This window comes from Desmodus rotundus, chromosome X (assembly GCF_022682495.2).
Source record: "Desmodus rotundus isolate HL8 chromosome X, HLdesRot8A.1, whole genome shotgun sequence".
Taxonomy (NCBI): domain Eukaryota; kingdom Metazoa; phylum Chordata; class Mammalia; order Chiroptera; family Phyllostomidae; genus Desmodus; species Desmodus rotundus.
This window is the reverse complement of record NC_071400.1, coordinates 41,442,608-41,468,819: the sequence shown is the minus strand read 5'-3', so window position 1 is coordinate 41,468,819 and position 26,212 is coordinate 41,442,608. Positions and strand designations below refer to the sequence as shown.

At 41.7% G+C, this 26,212-nt stretch overlaps 1 protein-coding gene across 1 annotated transcript in view; it reads right to left on the bottom strand.

The window, feature by feature from the left end:
* Positions 1–265: 265 nt before the first annotated feature.
* The window catches only part of TMEM31 (transmembrane protein 31), a 30,768-nt gene continuing 4,821 nt past the window's right edge, over positions 266–26,212 (bottom strand). Inside the window, 4 exon segments of the mRNA XM_053916915.1 lie at positions 266–331; positions 334–601; positions 603–661; positions 1,213–1,311. Coding sequence (XP_053772890.1) covers positions 266–331; positions 334–601; positions 603–661; positions 1,213–1,311 — 492 coding nt within the window.

The following is a 26,212-nucleotide window of genomic DNA, read 5'->3' as shown; positions in this document are numbered from 1 at the left end:
AAGGGAAGAATAGGGGTAGAGGAGGGAAAGGAAGAAACTCCTAGTCTGATGTTGAGACTGCAGCTCAGAACCCCCAACCCCAAGATTACATCTTCTCACTGGGTAATCTTGCCTAAGACTTTCTCTCTAGGCTTCAGGTGTCCTCATGTGTCTCATATGGGTATAACAAACCCTGCCCAATTACCGCTGTGGCTGTAAGAACCCTAAGAGATAATGGCCAACAAATGCAGAGTTCACGTTCATTGATATTTATTGGAGAAAAGAATCAGAAGAAGGTAAGAATGAAAAGAATAATAAGAAGCAGAGTCAGAAGCAAAAGTACAAAAGAAAAGAGAAAGAAAGAAAAAGGAGTGTAGGGAGGAAAGGCAGATGGAAGTGGAGGGTGCACAGTGCAGAGAGATGAAAGATGATCTCTTTGACATGGGACTTCAGACAATTGGAAATATCATGGAAAGCTTCTTTAAAAACCAGAAGAAATTCAGGATAAAATTGAAGAACAACAGGCAGTTGATAAGGGCTGACAACTCACTGGATAGGCCATGGGAGAACGCCAGGAAGGTTGACTGCTCTGTTGATAGATATTGCAGTATCCTATGTGAAGCAATCGACATCTGGATGGCTGTGTGCCTGCTTTTCATGTTTGCTGCCCTGCTAGAGTATGCTGCTGTGAGTTTTGTTTCCTGTCAACATAAGGAATTCAAAGCAGAGATGCCAGCACGTGGTGTGGATAACTAAAGAGGGGCCCACTTCCTTTCTCCTCAGGACTCCTTTCTCCCTACCACTCTTGCCACAAATCAAGAGCAAACCTGGAGTTGCAAGCACTTGGCAGGCAATCAGTAACCCTGGATTCTAGTCTCAGGAAGGTCACAGATAGGTACTTTAACCCCTTTGATTCTATTTTCTTAATCTGTCATTGGAACACTAATCCATACAGGGAAGCCTACTAGGGTGATTTAGAGTGTGGGCACAGAGCCTGGCACATATGCACTAAAAAAAATGTTAGCCAGTATTAGAACCTTATCATGTTAGTCAATATGAGATTGCTTTGAGAATTAGTGGTGGTTGCTCCTGGCTCTCCCCCTACCCAGGAGAAAGGTACCCCAGGTTGTCATATACTGATTAAGAATTCAAGAATCTGCATTGGCCTCTTCCTAGGGGAGCATTATAAAAGGGTCCCCATAGCTAAGCTGGAATTGAAAAACCAACCCTTGCCTCTTCTAACTGTTGGATTTCTTTGTCTTGATATTCATTGGGCACATCAGAGGTGTTGGGTGTGGCTTGTTCTCCCTCACTTTTATTTGTTAATTTCTTCTACACTAGAGTGATCACCTGAGGAAATGGAGCAGGGATCTTGTAGTCATGACAATGGAGGCAGTTTAACCCCAATGCCCAGACAATAGTGTTGAGTACGCTGTCATGACAACAGAGGTGCCTGGGCCACTTTCACAGAAACAAGTGTCCAATTATGAGCAAAGACCTTGCTGAGCTATACACAGGTCTCTTAATCATCAGAGTTCTGGTGTGTCTTGAGCTCCGACTCCTTGCTTTATGCCTAACATGGAGACTTTAAAGCCAAAGGGACAAATGCATATGATCTCTGGGGTAGGTGAAAGGGGAAGGGGGAGAAAAATGATGATCTGAGCCCCCTATTTGGGGACACTCTAACACTAAAGCTCTTCTCTCCTAACACCCCACCTCCCACCTCAGTTGCTGCTGAATTACCTCTACCATATGTCTGCACTAAAAATATCTTGCAAACTACTGTGTCTTGCTAAGATCCCTTTCTGCTGAGGACAAGGCTCCTGTCTCATTAGTGATTTTGAGGACAATTCTTGCCTGGTTTTAATCCTTTAATTTGGCCCTGGGAAGTTCCTCCTCTAGTGGAATGATCCATAACTGCATCTTCTTAAATAGGACCCATTCTTCAATAGACCTACTCATATAAGCCCTTGTTATCCCATGCTGAGGTGTAGAAAAAACATACAGACTTGGCACAAGGCCAAAAGGATGCATTATTTTCTAAGCTAACTGTCCCTACCCCCTCCTTATCTATGTTAAACCTGCCTGCAGGTGCCCAGATCTTACCTTTATAGGAGTTTTGATTTTGATGCTTTCTCAATGCTTATCTTGGAAAAAAAAGAGCAGGCTGATGAACAGTTCCAGAGTCCCTTTGCCAGCTAAATTGCCTGTGTGGGTGTCCCAGCAACAGAAGACTGCAGCAGCTAATGTAGAGCTACTCCAAATTGTCACTAGTCCCACCACCTCCCCTGCACCCCTCCTTCTCCCAACTGCCCACAGCCTACCCATCCCCCCTTGTTGTATATAGTTTGATCCTCATCTCATAATGGAGACTGTCATAATCAATGCCCAATTATGACAAAGTTATAACAGCAGCCTGGGCCCTGCTTAGGCTCCTGGATCCTGCCTGAAAGTGAGCTGGGCTTGTTATTAATGTAAATAAAACCTGAAAATCCAAACCGATGTCATTAGTCCATGTCCCACTTAGAGTTTCCTAAAGCCATTGCTATCCCAATGGAATGGTAGCAGGGATCCTGGAAGCCACTGAGCAGGCTGAAAAAATTGATGCAGAGTTAATCCATTTCAAAAACGTGTCTCTGGGCCCTGCTGGAGAAGCAGCAGTCTTTAGTTTGAGAGGAGCCCTTTTAAGGGAGGGAAGATAATCCATATGCTTTTCAGGGAATGCTTAGCTAAGAGCAAGTTAGGAGTGTTCTAGGAGCCCGCCACTTGTTCACCTGGATCCAGGCTTAATACTGTTTTTCTCTAATCTCTCCTCAACCACATGTCTTCATTGCATGGTGGTCTTCTTCCATGTCACTTTCTGAAGTAGTTTACCTTTTTCCCCCATACATTTCTGATTTGTCTTCACAGATCATCTAAGTGTCATAGGGAAGGGTCTGTCTCTCTCTTCTTTTTAATTAATTAATTTATTTTTATTCAGCTACAATTGTCTGCATTTTCTCCCCTTCCCTCCACCCCACCCCAGCCAGTCCCACCTCCCTCCCCCACCTCTACCCTCCCCCTTGATTTTGTCCTTGTGTCCTTTATAGTAGTTCCTATAGACCCCTCTCCCCACTATCCCCTCCCCACTGCCCTGTGGCTATTGTTACAATGTTCTTAATTTCAATGTCTCTCTTGTCTTTATAACCTCAATAGGCCCTAGCACCAGGCTCTGGACACGGCACCATGAAACCCAGTTCACCAACCGTGGCAGGCTGACTGATGAGGTCTCTCTTTCAAGCAGGACAGAGAGAAAGCCTTGACATTATCAATAAAGTGCTTTGAGAAATGGAAGAAATTTCAAAATACTGCTTCTCAGGGGCTTGGCCCCAGAATGCTGCTTGCCTAGCACTCTCCCCCATTCTCCAATCTCTTCTTTTCATTTCAATACCTGTTATTCAATACCTATCACTCTTTCCCATCTCCACACCTCACCTCCCATAATGTGCATTCCCTCCCCAGGTTGGTTTTGGAATATCTTCCCTCTCTACTTCCCCAGACTTCCTCCCTTATATATAGCTACAACAAAAATGTTCTATCTCAACAACCATGGAAGCCATAATATGGTGTTTAAATCTCCATTGTCCTTCCCAACACACACACACACACATGCCCATCAGAATTTGGCCTAATTAGCTAATACCCAAATCCAGGACCCCTTGGATTTCAGGCCACTCATCTTTGCTCTCCCAACTACAAATGGTAAAATACATTAAAAAAAAAAATTAGGCCATGAGTACCTTACTCTATTAGTCACATTTTTTCTCCTGTGTCAATAGCATTTTTCAGCCTTGGAAATATTTCCAAATAATTCCCTTTAGATTTACTGTGATTGGATAAAAGGGAAAATAATTAGACCTATAGAAGAAGAAACAGCAGTTGTATTTAACTTCCTCTTTCAGATCTTTTGCAAACAAATATATTTTGTGTTTGTATCCTCTAGCTGGGGAGATGAAGGGATCAAGATGAGCAGTGGAGAATGGGAGATCTGAGGGACCTGAACTGGAAAGCAGAATAGAAAATAATTTTATTTACCCCCTTATTTTTCAATTACTTGGGAAATATTTTGTTTGCCTCTGGTTCTTCATTTCTAAAATGGGTCCAGCACAATCTCTCATGTAGGAATAATGTGGAAATGAATTTGAAAATACAGGTGAGATGAGCCAGGGACTTTGGTAACTGAGGTTATGTAAATAACTTTGAGCAGAGAGCTAAGGCTGCCCCACTACAACTGAGGGTCAAAGAACAACTACAATTGTGAATTGCCTCTGTCCTATATACATATAACTATCTTCACAAAATTTAGCAAAATCAAGGAGCAAAGCTCCTTGGGGAGCAAAGTTCTCTGCTGGGCAGACGTAAGAGAGATTTTTCCCTATGCCAAAGGTGCCACTCTTTCTAAAGGCTGAGAGCATCAAAACATTGTGCCAGAGTGGGGCAAGAAGTAATTGTTTTTTCTGCCGAGGACTTTGTAACTGATTCTTCAGCTACAAAGTAAGATTCTTCAGTTTGAACCCTTGAGAGAATACTGGCTTCATGTGAAAGGAGCCATTCCCTGTCCTATGTTCTGAAGCATGTGGCTCATCAGACCATTCATTTTTTTAAAGATTTTATTTATTTATTTTTTAGAGAGAGGGGAAGGGAAGGAGAAACAGAGGGAGGGAAACATCAGTGTACTAGAGATACATGGATTGGTTGCCTCTCATGTGCCCCTAACTGGGGACATGGCCTACAACCTAGGCATGTACCCTGACTGGAAATCAAACTGGCAACCTTTTGCAGGCTGGTGCTCAATACACTGACCCACATCAGCCAGGGCAAGAGACCATTCATTTATTCAACTGATATCCACTGGTTGTCTATTAGATGCCAGATACTATGCTAGGTAGGCACTGGGGACAGAGCAATAAACAAGACCAATATTCTTTCCCAAATTTGTACCATGAGCCCAGTAGAAGCAAGGAAAGAGATGGGGTCTGTTATTGAATCTCTGGCCTGAGCTTGCCTTCTCCTGATGCCTGGTGTTAGGCTAGACCTTCTAGTGATGTAATAATCAAAGGCACTGGGACCCAGCAGACCAACATCTTATCTGTGAAGTCACTTTACAATGTGTTGCCACAGCTGCAGAGGTCCCATTATAAAGATCCTATAATGTTTTTCTAACTGCACAGCATGTATAAAAATCTACTTTATTCATATTTTATGTTTATCTATGTCACATTCATTCAATATGCATATATCTTGTTCTGTTTCAGGACTGAAAGTCCCTAGTCTCAGGATGCCTTCTTCTTTCCTGGGGAAACCAAGAAGATAGTTGGCATCATCCCTTAAGGGGCACTTCACTTCAGGTGATTTCTTAGATAGCTGAAGGTTTTATTCTTATAAACATCAATACTCTTAAAAAGTGTAACCATCTTTGAATGAAGTATTTCTAAGTTCTGGCATATAGTTACTTGTCTCCTGCTAATTTCCAAGCTGTAAGTCAGTGTGTCCTTTAAAAGTAGACAGATTTAGGCACGTTTGAGTTGTATATAAAGTGAATAAATAGGATATGAGTGGGGGCCTGAATGACTCTTATATGAATAAAGCTGTCTCTATTAATCACTCAGAGGCACTCACTATCTCTCTCTCTCTCTCTCTCTCCCCCCACTTCTCTCTCCTCCCATCTCTCTCTCCTCTCTCTCTAACTTTATATTTCTGTTCTTACTTCCTGGTTCTCAGCTTTGTTATAGCCACTTAAAGTTGTCAGCTGACAATTAGATAAATAAACTTTTCATAGCCTGCTACATTCCTTAGTGCTTATATAAAATTTGCTTCCACAATGCATGCAGCATAGATAAAAGGAATGTGTATTGGGTAACAAACGTTGCCCTAGATCAGGAGTGTCAAACTCATTTTCACTGGGGGCCACATCAGCCTCACAGTTGCCTTCAAAGGGCAGAATGTAATTTCAACTCCTTAACATTTAAGGAGTAAGTTACATTTATACAGTCCTAAAATTGTTTTGGCTCTTTGAAGGCAAACTTGAGGCTGATGTGGCCACCGGTGAAAATGAGTGTGACACCCCTGCCCTAGATATAGGACCCCTATGTTGAAATCAGCTGATTTGCAGAAAAACACATGTATCTGCCATAGCTTAATCAGCTTTACCCTAATTCAGATAATCCACTATGTTATTTAAAACTTTTGGAATTTTCAGCTTTGAGTCAAGAAAAACAATTTTTAAAAGATACCATGTACCTAGAGAATTAATTCTAAAGCTCTTGAAAGTCATTGAATTCAAGTTCATCAAGTCTAAAGGCCTCAGCTGTGCCTTTCTAAAGGTTTCATTGTTCTGTTTATTCTGTTTATTATCAGTCAAGGATAACTTGACATTGAAATGTTCCTCCCAGAATGGTTTGGCACTTCATTGGGTTTTAGATAGCTCTAAGTGATGTTTTGCATTTTAAAAAAGCAGCTGGGGGCTTATCTGCAAATGGAAATAGAATCTTAATATACCATACATATCATATATAGCTACTTAGCATACATGTGTCTCATGAGTAGTTTTGTGGCCATAAAAATGCATGCAAAAAGCACTTGTACCCAGACACCTCATCTACACAGCCTCATCTATAAGATATTTATGTGGCCTGGTCTCTATCCTTCTACCTTAGAACTATGACTTCAAATTCTGCCTTTTCTTCCATGTAATTCCAGGAGGAAGATATCATCCAAGAAAGTCACTTCTATTTTTGTGGATATGGCCCAGGCCACTACCTGCAAGGGATGGAGGCCTAATGGAAAGTTCTGGCATTTATAGCCCCCAGCCACCATCTCCTTTTCTAAAGGCAGAGAGAAGCCATATGGGAACTCTACGTGGACCGAGCCAAGAGGATTGACACCATCTCTCAGTCTGTCTTCCCTTTCACTTTCCTCACCTTCAACATCTTCTACTGGGTTGTCTATAAAGTGCTACATTTAGAAGATATCCACCAGGTACTCTGAATAAGGTTGGGGCTGGAGACTTCAGCTGTTGGCTTCTTACTTCCTTCTGGCTGGGCTTCCCCCCTCCATTAGATTCCATTGGGAGATTAAATAGTTCCTTCCTGATCTCCCACTCAGAACTTCATCAGCCAATCCCAAAATTATGTGGGTCTACACTACATAATACCAATAGTGGCTGCACAAGATGGTTTGTCTACCCTAATCCAGATTTTCTCCATGCTATCTATCCCGTTTATAATGAGAGTAAGGTTTGACCATGTTCCTGGGGCCAGGATGACCTTCTCCCCTTGCTGGAGACTGTCTGTTTTCCATTTCTCCAATGGAGACTATTCAGATCACTGCTACTAGATTACAGCCTTTGTCATCTTAATCTGCACCACTCTTCTCCCTGCCACCTCCCACCTAGACCCTGGCCTTTACAGTGCCCTCTGTCCCTCCTACCACAGGGTTAAATAATGAGTCTTTCCCATCCACAGGTGCTGCCCTGTGTGACCCAGTCAGGTTCCTTGACTGTGGTAGGAAGGCAAGGTGACAGGTTCCCTACCTCTGAGTAAGGCTGAAATAGTCATGGGCTGCACTGGAGTAGGACATTGCTATACAACCCAACAGAGAGGTCTTCAGGTCTTCCAAGATGCTCAACACTGTTAGAATGGGGTCCGGAATTTTGAATTCTCAGAAAGACCACCCTCTTAGACCAACCTGAACTTCCTAGTCTCAGAATGGGTTTTATTCCCTAACTAACCAGCATGGTGACAGGGCATGTGTACCTGCTGGAGAATGTAAAAAGAAAAAAAAATGCTTACTCTTCAAGGAACTTGGTGATGCTAGAAAATATTCAAGAAAAGTGAAATCCAAGGTAGTGAGACCCAGGAGGAGAAGAATACAGAAACTATCATCAGAGAGTCTTTGTTGGCTTTGGTTTCCTTTTCTCTAAAATCTCTTTATTTCCCAGGATCCCTCATTTACAACTTTGTCCTTCACCTCCTTTTAGTAAGCAAATAACTGTATCATGCAACCTTGTGCAGGATAAAGTGGGCTTTGAGGCACCTGGGAAGAACTAGGTATACAGAGGACCCCTATTCTGGACAAACATTCACCTTGGGGTAGTAGTTATAGAAGTTAGAGAGCCACAAGTTGGAATTATTTAGCATTTCTTGTGTTTTCTTTGTCTTTCGACAGTGAGGAGGGGTAGCAGTCATTTGAAGACACCAGAAATGTCAGAATAGAGGCTGTGGAAGAGTCCATTTCAGGCTTGACATAGCATATGGACATGGGGAAGCAGGGGCCTGGTACACTGAGTCCTTTGAAATGACCCAACTGTGAGGAACTGAAAAAGGGACGATTCAAGTGTAGGGCTAACAGCTGGAAGGCAGAGGTGATCAAATGATCTTTAAACATCTTGACCTTTTTCCTGGACTTAAAATAAATGTGTAAGTCCAATCTCTCTATCTCTCTCTTTCCACCCTCCCTTCTCCCTCCCTCCCTTCACCCCTGTCTTGATCCCTCCCATTCCTTTCTCCCTTTCTCTCTTCCTCAAAACTGTTCCAAATTGAAAGTCAATAAATCTAGTGACCAGAGAAAATCCTGTATTCAAAACAAGAACTCAGCTTTTTCCTCCCTTTTTCCTATTGATCTTGTCTGCTCCTTCCTATTCACTGAGATAATCCTCTTGTTCATCTCTTGACTTTGGAAAGAACATTCTGGGCTGACCAGGGTAGCTGGACCAGAAGTTAATCTTATTGATATTAATTATGATTCTGGTGCCAAGGAGATTCAAAACTAAAGGATTGGCTTAAGGGAGGAGATTTAATTAAGGGGCAGAGAGTCCCTGTTTTCCAATTTCTGCCCAGGTAGTGCCAATCAATGAGAAGCCACAAGCAATACCCTTTTGAAAGAAGCAGAGAGTATCTCTTTGATACTTTCTATGGCAGGGCTGGGGTGTCAGGCTGCTGCAGCCCGAAAGCGGGGGTAGCGGGGGGTGGACTATGGAGATGAGCTTATTTCACAGAGCTCTACTTGTTATAGATCTTGTCCAGATGGGCCAACTGCACAAATCTGCCCTGTTGGAAGTCTCAAGAACAATGGCCTGGAGACAGCTACAGCACACAGAAATAGGGCCTGCCCAACTGGGACTCATCTCAGGGCATCAGCTGGTGCTGGGAGCCAAAGAAGCCAAAGTACCAGCCAACATAATAGTCCAAAGGAGTTCACAAAGCTACTCAGAGGCAATGCCAGGTGGAAGGTACTCCCCCTCCCTATCAGAGCACCCAGAGTTTTAGAAGGGAGACATATGTTGTCAGAGTCAGGTACAAATGGCTTTCATTTACCTCACCTTTCCTATACATGTACTGGGGAACACTGGGTCCCACTGGAAATGTCTGTCACCTGTAAATCCATTTAATCATGAAATTCTTGAACTTGGACCCTTCTCACCTCATGCCACCTAGTGAGTTGGCATGAGGTGATATAAGAGACTCATTTGGAGGTCACTTCCATTAACTCTGATTCTTATAGTACTCATCCCTCCAGAGACCCACACTTCTTTCTGCCTGGGTCACATATGAAGTGATTTTGAGTTTTAAAACCACACATTTTCTAATAGGAAAAGACTTCCTACATAAATAAAGTATTTTGAGTGTTGTTATTGATTTGTTATTAATATTTAATGCCAATTAAATATTTTATACATATATTTTTCCAGAGAAAGGGCTTTATTTACTCAGCTGTTGAGATTATCAGTGCCTCCATCATTTCTTCAGTTTGCTCTTCTCTTTGAAAAACCAGTGATTTGTTGTCCTCTCGTCCCTCAATCTACTAGCAGGGTTTCTGGCTCTCCCAGAATTCATAGTCAAATCAAACAGAGTCTTCTGTGTGCAAGAAAGGTAGGAAATACAATTTATTTCTTTTACTTTCTCCAATAAGCCTTTTTCCTCAGCTGTCACCAAAGAACTGATACTCTTATAGTTAAGTTGACTCCTGAAGTTCTTTTTCGTTTCCACTGAGCCATGCAAATATCTCAACTTTATCCAGAACATATCACCTCCTGGGAATCTTTATATGTGTCTCCACTTGCCTCTCTCCATTTTTGATTTGCTATTATCAGTGTTCTAATAATTATTATTACTTTATCATTTCTGGTTATCAAAATCTTAAATTCAAATTCGCTTTGTTGGTATTACAGATCTTCCCAGGCTGCTCTGCTGATGAAAGACAAAACAGCTAAGCATGAGAACCAACAAGGGATTAGGAACCCAGGTAGTATAATTACTTGCTGAATGGAAGAAATGCAGAATCAGCCCTTTGAGAGCAGAGATTGCATCTTATATAACTTTTTAGTCCACACAATTCCTGATACATAGCATATGTATATGTAGAATAAAAGCATGACTTCTCACATAGTTTATTATATACCATATTTCTATTCATTCTCTTTCCATTCACCCACTGATCACAGAAAGAATGGACCTGGGAAGGAACTTATAACATCAGATAGCATGTACACACATGCACAGGCTGGTCCTTGGGTATAACAGAACCAAAGTTAAAAAGACATCAAAACCCATTAAATTACATTGCTGAATAAAGAATGATTATGATCTGATTAAGCATTAATCATATTCCAAATATGAAGACTACTATCAAGTTATATTTCAAAAACCAATCACCAAATGAAAACTCTGGCAGTGACAAGAGAGTAAAGTTGAGGGGTTTTTGGCAGTACAATCACCTGCCTCTAACCTGTTCCACATGCTGTTTCCACTGGAGAGCCAGTCATCCCTGAAAGGATGGCAATTAGGCTGTTCTTCCCAGCCTCACACTCCTTGCTCCATTATACTTCACACATAGTATAACATTTACAAGTTTACAGACTTCGACTGGTGACATCAAAACAGCATTTTAGAAAATTGTAGACCACAGGGAGGAGTGACAGCTGAATCAGGGGCTTGCTCACTCACAGAACATTTTCTCCATAGAAGAACGAAGTATGGCTGCTGTCATGAAGTCACCTGAAAAAGTCACATGAGAATTCAGCTACTGTCACCCCACTTGAGTACTCTGTTTTTCTCAGTCTCTGGTTTCACCATATGGCTTTCTACAAATGTCCTGGCTGCATTATACTGGGTGGTGCATTAACAAGGAAGTACATGTTCTCATTATCAACTCCCTAAAACAAGGGCAATTCTTACTATCACTTAAGTCCAGGGAATGCTTTGACTTACAGAGCTGGATCTAGAAAAAATATGCACATATTCTCTATTTTAATAGCTTCTATTCATGAAAATGTAGTGATTAAGAGGGTGGCTTCTGTACCAAACAGAGCCTGTATTTGCATTACAAATCTATCACCCACTGTATATGGGTTCTTGGACAAATGACTTTACCTCCCTCAGCCTCAATTTTCTTCTCCAAAGGGCCATTTGAAGGCTCTGAAAGATCTAGCCCACAATAACTACTGTATTTTGCCATGTATAATGTGCACTGTTTTGCCCAAATTTTTGAGGGAAAATAAGGATGCAAATTATACATGGGTAGTACTAATTCCATATCTACATAAATGTCTTTAACTCTTTTATTTATGCTTATGCATTAAAAGTGTAACTCTAGAAAGCAATAATGACATCTGTATGCAAAATAATACCCTTTATAGTACAAAAACCCCACAAGTATCTATAAATAAATAAATAAATAAATAAATAAATAGAACTAAAAAATTAAAATGAAAGATTTTTTTCCTGGAAGTTTGGGCCAAAAACATGGGTGCACATTATACACAACAAAATATGGCATGTAACCTTGAGCAAATCATTGAACCTTTCTGTATTCAATTTTTCACATATGTTAAGTGAAGGTGATAGCAGTACCTACCTCATAAGATTGTTGTGGGAATTAAATGAGAACATGTAGGTAAAATGCTTAACTCAGTTCTTAGCACACAGTAAGTACTCAGATTAGTACTCATTACATGACCAGACCACATCATCATAGTCTCTCTTCTACATCTGTCAAATTTCTTGCACATGGGCCTGGTTGGAACTTCAGATTTCCATTTTGTATGTCTCATCTTGCTGAGTTCACACTTTTATATTTTCAGTGTCTCCACTGCCAGTGACTGGATTCTCCCTGCTGGTGTACAACACGCTTATGAACTATGTAACCACGACATATTGCTTAAGCTCTCTGAGCCTCATCCTTGAGAGAGAGAGAGAGAGAGAGAGAGAGAGAGAGAGAGAGAGGGAGGGAGGGGGAGGAGGAGGAGGAGGGAGAAGAAGGAAGGAAGGAAGAAGGAGAAGAAAGAGAAGAAGGAGAAGAAAGAGAAGAAAGAGAGAGAGAAAGAGAAAGGAAGGAAGGAAGGAAGGAAGGAAGGAAGGAAGGAAGGAAGGAAGGAAGGAAGGAAGGAAGGAAGGAAGGAAAAAAAGAAAGAAAGAAAGAAAGAAAGAAAGAAAGAAAGAAAGAAAGAAAGAAAGAAAGAAAGAAAGAAAGAAAGAAAGAAAGAAAGAAAGAAAGAAGGAAGGAAGGAAGGAAAGAGAAGAGAAGGAGAAGAAGGAGAAAGAAGCAGGAGGAGCAGACAGGATTGGGAAGGAAAAGGGCAGTGAAAGAGGGAAAGTCTCTCTCATCCAAAATGAGAAATAAAAACCACTCTCCATTTGACCATAAATTTCTTTCTAGCTATTGATTTACTGCTCTCCTTCCATTTATCACCAAGATTCTTAAAAGAGATAATCTTATTACACATTTCTGCATCTTCATGACTACCATGTAACTCCACAACACAATGTAATCTATCCTCTGCCTTCTCCCTAAATCCCTCCTGAAAATACTTTTCCCATGTTCCTCACAATGCCTTCTCAATTGCTTTATCAAGTCAGCACTTTTCTGTCCTAATCTTTCATGATCTCCTTTAAAATTTGTCAGATCTGTCACACCTTTAAAATTCTCTTCTCCCTTTGTTTTTATTTTCCAGTTTCTTCTCTTGCCCCTCTGGCCATTGCTTCTTGGTGCTCTTATTCTCCAGGATTTCATCTTTGGCTTTCACCTTTCATTGTGCACTTACTGTGTGGCGTGTTCTCAACTCTTCCTATGGCTGTGATATGATGATTCTCAAGTTTCTACCTTCAGCTCAGATCCTCCACAGTTCTAGTCCTATTTTCTAATTCTCTGTTAAACATTTCCACCTGGATACCCTACAAGCATTGTTAGGATAGATAGCAAACCAAGGCAGGGAGGAGGAGGGAGACATGTCTCATCCACTGACTCAGCCATTCTGAGCTTGGTCCACAATCTTGCCAGGTATCACATCACAGGAAACACCATGCTAACATAGGAGGAGGGTAGTCCTTGAAATTCTATATATCAGTCTCCACTATCTTGGAAAGAAAGCCTTTGAAACTCTGCTTTTGTCCCAAGGCCTGAAAGGTGGAAAAGGGCCCACAGTGCCCAAAGGAAGAAGCCCATTAATACCTTTGGGTATCCACACCACACCCCAAAAGCTGGCACCACCTTTACCTGTCAATCAATATGTAATTCCTTCACCCCACCCCGCCAACTATATAAGTCCTCAGAACAAAGGACTCTCAGACTTGGCACTCCTGGCTCTCTGGCCGCCCGGCCTCAGGCCACGTGCACACTTGCCACCCTGGCCCTTGGCCACCCTTACTTTTGCTGCCCTTACCCTACTTTGCCCTGAACCTATACCTTTCACTCCCCACCCCACCTTAACTAGGCCTGTTCTCTCCGTTCTCTGAGAACGGATCACCAATAAATCCTGCTTGCACTTGCACGCTAATAGACTTGCTGATCTGTAATTCTTTTCTGCACTGGTGAGAAAAACCGAGTTTTGGGGGTCTCTCCGGTAACAGTACCTCAAACTCAGCATGTCTAGAGCCAAACAAGTAACAATCACCTCCTTCAAACCTCCTCCTCCTCCACCCACCCCCTCTAATCTTGCCAATCTTGATGAGTAGCACTTCTACCTACCCAGTCGCCAAAGCCAGAAAACTGGGAGCCAGCCTTGACAACTCCTTCTTCCACAGCCCGCAGATCAAATCAATCACCAAGTTCTATTGAGTCTACATTCAAATATTTTTGAAATCTGCCCCTCCTTCTCTATCCTCCCTGGTCTCATCTGGGTTCAGCTTTTGATTCCGGCTTCATTTCCTATCCTCCCTACTATTATTTTGGCCTTTCTAAAACATAATTATATTTATAACACTTCCTTGCTTTATTTTTAATACTTCCTTGCTTTAAATCCTTTAATAGCTCCACATTGTCTTCAGGAAAAAGTCCGCATTCCTTTAATTGACCTCCAAGAGATTTTCTGCTCTGGACCCTGCTAGTGTCTCCAACTTCTTTTCTCATCACTCCCCTCAATGAATACTGCATTTGGTGATACTGTTCAACCTACACATCCCTAAACCCAATAACTCATCCTGTCTAATGCTCTGTGACTTTGAGCATGCTGTTTCCTAGCTTTTAAATGCCCTCCTCTGTCTGCTTCCACTCCACTCATCTGTCAAGACTCTAACCAGATATTACATTTTCTGTGAGTCTTTCTCAAATCCTTGTCACCTCAATAGCCAGATAAATTTGGGTTCTCCAGTCATGTCCTGTACCTCTGCATGTGTACTTGTGAGATTATATAGTGTTCTTTTGTCTCTTTCCCTAACACATAAACATGTGTTTATGTTGAGGTCAAGGATTATAATTTACCTTTGAATTCCCCATACCAAGTTCATAGCATGAAATGAATTAGTGTTTGCTAGATAATTTTTTAATTGATGAGTACTGTAGTTCTTTAAAAAATTTAACCACCCAGTTGCAGCATTAGTTCTCACCAACTATATTTACTTTACAAGGGTTGTGTTATGAGAGACTATAATATGAAGGTAACAAGCACCCTTGTAATCTTTTCCTTTTCAAAGCACTTAAGTGATATGTCATGCTCAAAGCAAATCTTAGAAGTAAAATAACCATGTATCCATGCAGGAGATGAGTCAATGAGGCTCAGAGGAGCCAAATAACATATCCAAGTCTCCCAATGAGTTAGGGACAGTGGCAAAACCAAAACCCAAGTTTCCTGTTTCTCAGTTCAATGCCTTATCTACTGGGCAAGGGAATTTCAAAGTCAGCTTCAATGAGTCCTAGAACAGGCAGCCACCTCTGACACACACATACACACACTATACACACTTTTCAGGCAGAATAACTACTTTAAGCTGACCTGTTTACTTCACCATAATATTTTGCTTGGGGTGGGAGTGGGACAAAGGGGTAGTTTATTGCTGCTTTAAAATTTTTTTTAACGTTTTTATTGTTGTTCAAGTACAGTTTTCTGCCTTTTCCCCCCAGCCCTCCCTGCCTCCCTCCCCCATTTCCACCCCCCCTTGATATTGTCTACATGTCCTTTATACTTGTTCCTGTAAATCCTTCACCCTTTTCCTCCATTATCCCCTCCCCTTTCCCTTCTGATCACAGTCAGCCTGTTCTCAATGTCAATGTCTTTGGCTATACTTTGCTTGCTTGTTCGTTTTGTTGATTAGAGCTCCTACCCTTTGAGACAGCATGGATGGAACTGGAGAGCATTATGCTAAGTGAAATAAGCCAGGCAATGAAAGACAAATACCATATGATCTCACCTTTAACAGGAACCTAATCAATAAAATTTTGAAGAAATACTGAATCATCTACAACTTTCAGAGGTACTCCATTTATTAGGTCTACGAGTATTACAACTAAATTATTCGGATAATACTATAGAAAGACATTGTTTTTTGAGAATAGGCCAAAATGAAGTGCTATCATGATAAAGGAATCTAAAATCTGAAGTTCCTATTCAAATTATCAACCTACATAAGTCTTCAATCCTATCAGTATCCCTCCCCCCTATTGTTACTAACAATGCCTTCCTGACTTTTCAGCCCACGAGTTAACACTAATCCTTAACTACCTCAGGCAGTGAGAATCATTGTTATAAATCCCTGACATCACAAGGCCAAGACTGCTTGGGAGCTTTGGTCACTGCAGAACACTTACTATCTTGACTGCACAGAGAAACAAACAATTGGCTCTTTTAGAAAATTAATCTCTCATGGGATTCCCATAAGGCAACTGGGTCAATGGATTACAATCACAATTATAATTACAGTTCTGAAACCTGGCTTAGCAGAGCTGGAAGGGCCTTCCCAGATATTTTAGTCTAGTCTGCTCATCAGACAATATGTGGAAATTGGGGACAAAGTTGGGTAAAGCCCAGGCCCTAGGTATAACTCCCTTATTTTTGCAAATTAGTTGAAGCTGGGAAAGGAAAGAATGAAATAGAAAGTGAAAAAACATCCATAGTGTCTCATAATATTAGCTACAAAGGCTCACTTCTGAGACTGCTCTGACATAAGATTGTGGCAGATTCAAGGCTGTAGCTGAGAAAACTGTTGCTGTGATGACCATTTAGTCCCCAAACTTTGCCATGTTAATCTGTTGGCTGATACCCATATTAGATGTGCACACTCCCCATAAAAGATGATAGCCCAAATCTTGGCAACAGTTATGATATTACAGGTGTGAAATGGTCATGCCAAGCTCTGAATTCAAATTCTCCAGAGTTCCTTTGTGAATTTATATGTGAATCCCTTCCACTTATACTTCTTTTAGCCTTTCCCTAATAGAAACATAAGCTGTTATCACAGTTTGATTGGCTTAAGCTTCAGGTTGTTCCTTTAAGGAAGGACACAATGTGGTTTCTCATTAACATGTTATTATCAATATACTCCATTGATTTGGGAGTTAACCCTTCCTGTCCCATCTCTCAGGATTTCAAACCCCAGGTGTATGAACTCTCCTAACCCAAAGCTGACTAACAGAGTAGAGCAGTTAATCATAAAAATTAATCTCATTCTTGTCTATCTGCTACTTAGGTAACCTTTCTCCCTAATATCCTGGTGATGGATTCATGTTCAGGGTAAAGGATTCAGGGGAGAGAGGGGGTCAAAACTAATGAATATACCTTCAAAGTGTTACTGATACCATGTTTGATGTTATCCCTCAACCAAGAGATAACCAGCTTGGACTGCAGTACCCATTTCTTCCCTTTACCCTTCCTTGGGTAGGGGGTGGGCATGTACTGCCTCTCTGATATCCTCAATTGCTATCTTCCTAACCATCTGGGATCTGAATATAAGATGAAAAAAAACCACCCCCTGGCATTAATGTCTACCCAAGGATGAGGGTGGGTGCTCTCTGATTATCTTTGGAAGGTTCCTTGGAGCCACATTTTTGTTTCAGCCTCCCCTCAGGGGGCAGGATAGCTCCTCAAATTTACTGGAAAAGATAATTCCTTTTAGATTTAGATTAGACTCCTGTCATTCCTGGAGCTCCTCCATTCTGCTTTGCTCAAGGCGTGAACCTTGGAGGCCTGTTTACTTTAGGCCCAGGCTCATAAGGTTAAGGAATGGCTACTGCCTGAACACCTTCCAATCTCCACCCTGCCATTTAGCCTCCTCGTGGAAGAGCAAAAGTCTAGTGGATTGGCACAAGCATCCATCCTCTGAGTCTCACTGAGTTCCCAGTTTTACAGAGAACCTACTCTTGAGATTTAGATCATTTGCAGGCTCTTAGTGCCTTGCAAAGTCTCCTTAATTGAGTCCAGATAAGGCAAAGCCTTTCACCAGAAATGTGAAGCCATCCAGTGAGTGCTTAGTGAGAGAGGTTCCTTCAATTGTGAACTCCATTAAGTCAGGGGGAAAAAGATCTTCATCTGTGGATAGGAGCACGATTGAAACGAGGGAGGTGGGCACTTAGTGCTGAATGAACAACTGCACTTGTGGAAATAAGTGCATTTGGCCGTACTGTCAAATCTGTCTGGTTACAAAAATCAATGAGTATGTTTTCTTGTGTTTTGGCGGGGAGTGGAGAGAGAGATAGATAAGGAGAGAACAAGAGTCCATACGATAACTGGGAAGCTAGAATTTGAGATAAGCTGAGGCTGGAGTTCTCTGTGTTATGACTGAGTTGGTTTTGTTTTTTCAAAAGTCAGTGTTGTCTAATGATTTCTTCATCCCATAATCTAAAACTTCTAAAGGTTTCTCTTTGCCCACAGATATAAAAACAACCTCTTCAGGCTGGTTTTTACCTACCAATATTGCCTCATCTCACCTACCAAAATATGCCAGGTACTATATACTAAATATAAGGGCAACACAGTGAAGAGCAAACACAGCTGCTGCCTCATAGGGCTTATCTTCTCATGAGGAAGACAAATTTGGACTAAGTTATTGGAAAATAGTAAAATGGAGAAAATGTGGAAGTATTGTGAAAATATATGAGGGGGGGCTTTACTTAGTTGTGGTAGAAGTTAGGGGAGGAGATGTTATGCAAGGGTTCCCTGAAACAGAAATATTTAAGATATGACCTGAACAAAAAGTAAGAGGAAGGTAAGCAGGAAGGATATAAAGGGAAGCAAAAAAAAGAATGAAGGGGTTAGGGATAAGAGTTTTAAAGAGGGAAATGGTGTAACAGATTTGCATTTTGCCAAGAACATTCTTAGTACAGTGTGGAAAACAAATTGTAGGAAGACAAGAGCAGGTCATTAGGTGAAAGGGTGGAGGTTTAAAAGAGGGAAAGTAATAGGTGCTAGGGGAGCATAGTAGTAAGCAAGGGTACTGAGTCAACTGATGGCTGGGTCAGCCACTGTGAGAAGTTTGAGGGTGTGAGAAGTTGAAGAGAGTCTCCGGCACAATAACTTGCTTTAGCCAAAGCAGTTCTCACTTTCTTTTTTTTTTTTTTTTTTCCTCATTAAACTTTGTTTTAATTGGTCTCAAAATTCTGTGACAGATTTTGGTCAAGTTGTTTCCATTAAAAAGTACTGATTTTAAAAACTAATAACTTAAAATCTGCCACACACACAAAAACCAAGGTCCACAAAACATTCTCCTTTCCTTCTGAAGGTTTTAAGATGCATTGTAATCATTAACTAGTCCTTTACTATTACACTTAAGTGGCCAATTGGTACTTAATCAGTGGTGGAAGAATGGTTTCAGAGCAGTTCTCACTTTCACTAATGCTTTAGTGACAACCTGGAAGGCCGAATGCCTTTTACTTCTAACCAAATCGTGTCTACATTTCTAAGACCCTCTGATATCCTGACTTTTCTGATCACACCCAGATATGGTTTCTCTTGTTTCTAGATTCCTAATTCATATGTGTCATTTAGCACTTAAAGATGCACTATTTAGTGTTGTTACTTAACTGGACACATATACCCAAACCCCTTACAAGCTCCTTGAATTTATGAACTGTCTTCAATTACTTTGGCATCGCCAGGGTACCCAGCACAGTGACAGGCATTGATCAGTAAGTAAGGTACTCATTGAATAAATGAATGAATGAGGCACTGGAGTCCCTGCAGGCCTCCTTTAGTAATTCACGATAACCTGTGAAGCTGACAAGGAAAGGGGTCACTTTCCCTAAAAGATTCTACTTCTTGCATCCGAAGTCCTAAGACTTGAAGTCAATAGCTCCTTCTCACTGATCACTGCTTCTCACTCCTTTACAATCCTGCAACCCTCCCACCACCACCACCACCTTCTATTGTTTCTTCTATCTTCTGGTTGTCAGCTCAGATGAAAAAATGGTCTATCTGTCCTCAGAGACTTACACCAGCCCGGACTGCTCCACAGTGCCATGAAGGGCCAGGACTTTTGTTTACAGCTGGGACCATGGTGAGGTGGTGAGCACAGCTGACAGCCTCACTCTGGGGCAAATATCAATCTTCCTCTGTCCTCTCAGCCAAGTTTCACAGACCAGCTCTATTGAAAGCTGGCTATACCCCACTGGGTCTCACTGACATCCTACCCACAACTGTGGCCTGGGAGCTGGTGGGTGAATCTCAGCTTTGTACCTTTTAGGAACTGTCCTGGCTCACTTCTCTATCCCCAGTTTCTAACCATGTTATCTCAACCTCAGGGCCCTGCAAGAACATGTCCTCCTAGTTCTCCACCCCCTCAGCAATGCCCCACATCTCCGATCATATCTTCTCACTCTCAGCAGTGTATCAACACCCTAATTTGCTCAGGAAAACAGTAAAAACATCACAGAAAATGATCAAATGACAGTTTTCAATGTGTACTTTATGGAGGACTAGTGTGTGTGTGTGTGTGTGTGTGTGTGTGTGTGTAATCTTCACTTTAAAATGACTTTTCCACTGTTTTAAAACCTGCATATCAGATGGGTTCTGAGGCCTCCAAAGAATATCCTTTGAGATCCCAAGTGAGGGCCTCTATGCCACATTCTGTTTCCTGTTTTCTTCCTTCCTCTGCAGCTTTGCTCCCTCTAGCACTCACCTGCAGTGATAATGAAGTCCTGTTACGCTACTAACTTCTTGTCCCCAGGTTTCCTTTGCCTATTTCTCTGCCTGCTGGCTAACACAGTTTTCACCAAGTCACTGAGGCCTGTTTCCATGGTTTTCAACCTCCCCCAACTCCCAAGGAATATGATGTACCTCTTTCACTATCAGTGGTTCACTACAATGTGGAAGAAAAGGGGCCACATATTAACCTGACAAGCTCAGGGGATGCCATTGTGGTGGCCTTACCAACTCAGAGACAGAACGTAACCATATAGTATGATCTGAAATTAAAAACTTTCTAACTAAAAGCAGTTCATGATGGGTAGTCATGTCCTAGGGCAGTATTTTTCCCTAACATAGGTCAGTCTTTACCTTAACTGAGCCTGTTTGTTGTCTTTTTGCATCTAGGATAACACACCTGCAAAGGCAATAATAACAAAGTAATTTCCCTTTTTCCAGACCCCTCAAAAGCACAGGCACCTGAGATGACAAATACCGTCATTATTATTGTTAATTGTTGACCTATGTAAAGAAGCATGTGTCTACCATTTTACTGTTATCCAGCCCCATAGATGACCCCTTCCCTTGGCTTTCTCCTCCTTCCTAATCACCAATGGATTTCATGTAATCCCTTTACACCTTGCTCCTTTGATTGTAATGTATAAAATAAAGTGCAAAATTGCCATTTTCTGGAGCAGTTTCTCAACTTGTTGAGGTTTTGCTTCCCAGCACTCATCATTAGTTTGGCTCAAATAAACTCACAAAAATTCTCTACAGGTTTGAATGTTTCTTATGTTGAAAACAGCAAGGCTTCTACAGGGGTCTGGTGGAGGGGGACTACAGACTGGAGGCAATTCCCCATCTAAGAAACCTTATCAGAATTTTGGGCACAGAGACTTTTTCAATCTAAAACACCTCCGTCCTCAGATTTTTCCATGGTACATCCCTAATAAAGAGGTGCACATTCCACCTAACCTCTTGGTCAATAAGTGCTCTTCTAACGAGAAACCCATGTGCATTCTCCTCCCCAGGAACGATGAAGCACTTTTAAATATTTTTGTCTTTTCTAAATATTTTATTGTGGAAATCTTCAAAAAACACACCAAATAGGAAGAACTCTCCATGTACCTATCATTAAGCTTCAACAATTTAGACCAAAGATACAGTACTTTAAGTACTCCTGGTTTGTCCTCTTAAATAATGACAGTTGAAATCTTCAAAAGATATAGCTTTTTATCATTTCCAGGAAAATAGGGACTTTGGGTGCAGGATATAAAGCATAAAACACTCCCATCTTCTGACCCCATCAATAATAAAACAAGAGAACATGCTTAGCTCTGATGATGAAAGGACAGAACAGGAAATCACTTTATTGGGGCACTTGCCATTAATTGCCATTTGTTGGGGAAGGGACGAATTACCCACTTTTACCCTTTAGTTCTTAGAGCTGGACCAATAATAATAATAAAATTGACACGAGACTAGATTAACAGGAGAAAAAACAATTTAATACATGCACATGGGAGAATCACACTATTATGCTCAGATCATAAAATGAGGCTCAAAAAAACAATCAAACTAGGCACCTTTATACTTTTTTAGATAAAGAAGCAATAAATTTATGAACAATGGACAGGACAAAGTTACTGCTCATTAGATAGGAATGTAAGCAAGGTTTGGGCTTAGGTAGTAAATTACTGTATTTTTCAGACTATTATAAGATGCACCGGACCATAAGACATACCTAGGTTTTAGAGGAGGTAAATAGGAAAAAAAAAACAACCCATACCACCGCTACCCCCCCCCACAGTGAGCCAGGTAAGCTACATTTGGACTATAAGATGCACCCCCATTTCCCTCCCAAATTTGGGGGGTGTGTCTTATAGTCCGAAAAATACGGTAGTAAAAGCTTTACAAGGTTTGTTTATATAGGCTTTTTTGATTCTGGATTTTATAACTTGTGATAAGGTTGTCTCTTACTCCTCAGGGGGAGGGCACCTATCACATGGAGATTTATTTCCTGCTTTTAGAGGGACAGAGGAGAGTCAGAGAGCTCCTCCCACTTCTGCTGCTTCTCATGTGATTTTAATTCTTAATAATCAATATGTCACTGTGGGATATCTTGGGGAGGCCTGCCTTGGCCCCCAACAGTACTAATACTAGCCACAAGTAGTTGCTGAGACATTGAAATGTGGCTAGTGCAACTAAGGAACTGAATTTTTAATTTTAATTAATTCAAATTTAATTAAGCACACGTCTAATGGCTACCATATTGAATACTGCAGCTCTGAGATTATAAAGGAGGAATAATTATTCTCACTTAATACATAGTGACTAAGGCTTGGGAAAGTTAAAAATAACTTGCTGAAAGTCACATAAATTGTAAGCAACTAAACCAGATCCAAAACCAAGCAGTAGAAAGTTTAGCAGGGTAGTATCATCAGGTATATCAGGCATTATCCGGGCTCCACTACTTACAAGTTATATGACCAAAGAAAAATAATTATAGTCTCTAGAATCCATTTGCATCATCTATTAAATAACGATAACTGTCACCTAATTTACAGGCCCATTGTTGGGATTAATGGGTATGGAGCCATATAGAATGTGGCCCGTAACAAACAGGCTTTCAAACACTGTGTTTCCTCACCACTCTAAATATCCCCACGCACACAGAGGAGGTTCAGACAGAAACTAAAAAAATAACTGCGGGATAGAAAGAGCAATATCGAATGGAGATGAGGGAGGGTATGAAATCATCAAAATATTTCCATTTATTTAGTTTGCTCTCCTGCCTTCTTCTTGACACTCTAGTCAACATCAGCCAAATCAGGGAACGAGCTATCTGCAATGTATTTCGAGGCCCAGAATGATAAACTACTATGGCTGGAGAAGAGTACTGCCAAGGACTTGCACTCTAGACGCAGGTACAATTCATATCCTGGTGTCCATACTTGTATGCACTGGGAAAATAATTGGACACCTCTACACTTTAGTTTTTAATCTGTATAAACAGGACTGACAACATGCAGAATGTTTCAATAAAGCATACACGAAGTCTGTCCAGAAAAAGTCTAGCCACATAAAGAGAATGGTTTGTGCAACATCGATGTAACCTGGCAGCCCAGGAGAGTGGACTGGAATGTGCCTGCACGAACAATGACGACTTTACTGTACTAGTCACTCGGGGTGGGAGACGCTGTTGAGTGAACACGTGCACTGTGTGACCAATCACATTCAAAATGCCCGAGCGAGCAGAGCAATGAATCTGCATCACATTTTGCATTAAGCTTGAACATTCCTCCACAGGAACTACTTGGATGATTCAGAAGGCCACAGCTATGGGCACCTGGTGATGGCAGCTTCACCATGAACATGTGCCTGTTCATGTACAACGTGTCACACAGAGTTTTTTGGAAAAACATCAAATCACCCAGGTGACTCAGCCCCCCTACAGCCCAGATTTTGCACCCCGCGACTTCTGGCTTTTCCCAAAACTAAAATCACCTTTGAAAGGGAAGAGATTTCAGACCAAATAGGATTCAGGAAAATATGATGGGGCAGCTGACAGTGTTTGGGAGAACTGTGTGAGGTCCCAAGGTGCCCACTTTGAAGGAGACTGAGGCATCATTGTCCTATGTACACTGTTTCTTGTATCTCGTATCTTCTTCAATAAATGTCTCTATTTTTCATAGAACATGGCTGGATACCTTCTGGACAAACCTCATACATCTTTTACTTTGCTTTAAATTTGGTAGCACCCTCTAGTGGAGTAAAAAAAATAAGCATTGCATCTCTGCCCTCCAAAACAGTGGTTCTAACTCCAGTGTGCATTAGAATCACCAGAAGTTTGTTATAGCATGGCCAACCCCTACCCCTAGAATTTCTTTTGAGGTAGGGCCTAAAAATCTGAATCTGACAACTTCCTGAAAAGTGATAACGATGCTACCGAAGTGTCTGGAAAACACACTTTAAGCACCATTGCTGTAATCCCCTCGCCCCTCCCCAGTGTGTTTGTACACCCGCACTCGCAGGCATATATAATAACTGAGATATAACTTTTGTCGTTTAATTTTTATTTATTAGTACCCATCTAATAAGGATTTTGTGAGTAACAACAAAATGACACAGCACCTGAAATGTATAAAGCATGCAAAAACCTATGGATCACAGAACATAAATCATTTGCCCAGGGTGTCAGAGCTTGTAAGTGGTGCAATGGAGTTTAAAATCCGGTACCTGACTCCAAAGACATAAAGTTTAGCAATATCACTACATAAAATAGGGTGTAAACACATATATCTAATAAAAATCTCAAGAGGAAAAGATCAGTTTTCAATACCAGGGTCCAAATTCTTATCTGCTTTTAGGGACCAGTCATCTGTATTTTCCATTTTTTTTGTTGGGGGGGTGTGTGTGGTGAGCATTTGTAAAGCTGCACAGAAAGGGTTAAGATTTTCATTAGCATCCGTGCCTGGGGTCATTCATCAATTCTGACCACACCACCACCACCACTTCCCCCCTAAAAAAGGCAAGGAAGAAAGAAGAGAGGGGTGGAGGCGGGATTTTTTTTTTTTTTTTAAGAAGAAACCAGGACAAACATTTGGATCTAGGGCGCAGTCCCCTGCCTGGTATGGCTATTTATAGAGTTAATTTTATTTTCACTAGCAATGAAAGATTTTATATATCCCTATAGATTGGAGAATAGGGCAAATACGAGGGGGGAGAAAAATCCCATCATTCCAGGGACCAAACAGCCAATCCTTTGCTGGGATTTGGCGGCATCTGGTGGCTGATTTAGGAGGTATAAACCTCACTCAGAGAACTTTCTGGAAAATTAACTGAGTGCGTAGTTGCCTCAAGGGCACTGTGCTCGAAGATCAGGACAAAAAAGTAGGATAGCTTCAGCCCCACTGGAATTCGGAGACCATAGTGGAGTGGAAGGCTGTCGTATATAGATATTCTCAGCACAAAATTCTGTTTGTGCCATAATTGCTCGCAATTTAGCGGGAAGGCGAAGGGGGTGGGGGGCGGGTCAGAGCAGCAAGGAAGGGGGAGAAAGATAGTAGGGAACAGGAAAGAAGCTGCTCCTTGAATTGCTAATATGTGAATGCAAGGATTTGACTCTTAACCATCGGAAGGCTATGGCTTAGTACAGCATTGTGGCGCGGGGAAAAAACTGTATTCTCAGGGTCTAAAATTAAATTAGTAGTGGAGATGGAAATATTTCTACCAAAGGCCTTTTATTTCTGGGATGATCACCTTTGCTTACGTTCCTTTCCATTAGAGCAAATACTAAACATAAAAGTACAGAACACTAACCATAGAGCGCGCGCGCGCGCCCTCGCTCCGTACACTTACGACCCCGACACCAGCGGCGCGTCCACACGCACACCCCCCAAGGCCACGCAAGCTCGCCGGAGCACACCCACACTGCCCCACCTCCACGCGCCCAAAGCACCCTGCACTCCCGCTCACACGCACATCACACTCCTACTCGGACTTTATTTTCCTCCCAGAGTTGCGCAAGTGGTTCAAGGGTGTGGCCTCCGATTTGACCTCGCGCTTCCCCGCTCTCGGGAAACTTCGCTCATTTCCGCCCATCCTGTTTCTGTCGGCCACGTAGACACTTCCTTTCCCAGTGCGGGGTTGGGAAGAACCCATAATGCCTCCCTGCTGAAAAAAAAGAACCTCTGGTCAGGGGAACTCTGGGTCGTAAAAATAGGCCACGTGAACACCGTGCCCTATAGACTTATGACCCAACGACTGTCGCGCTTCTGGGGGGCGGGCTAAGATCCTAAGAGAACGAACGTCATTGGCCAGAGTCCGCACTAAAGGAGGAAGACGATTGGTTTGCTTCCAGGCTTAACC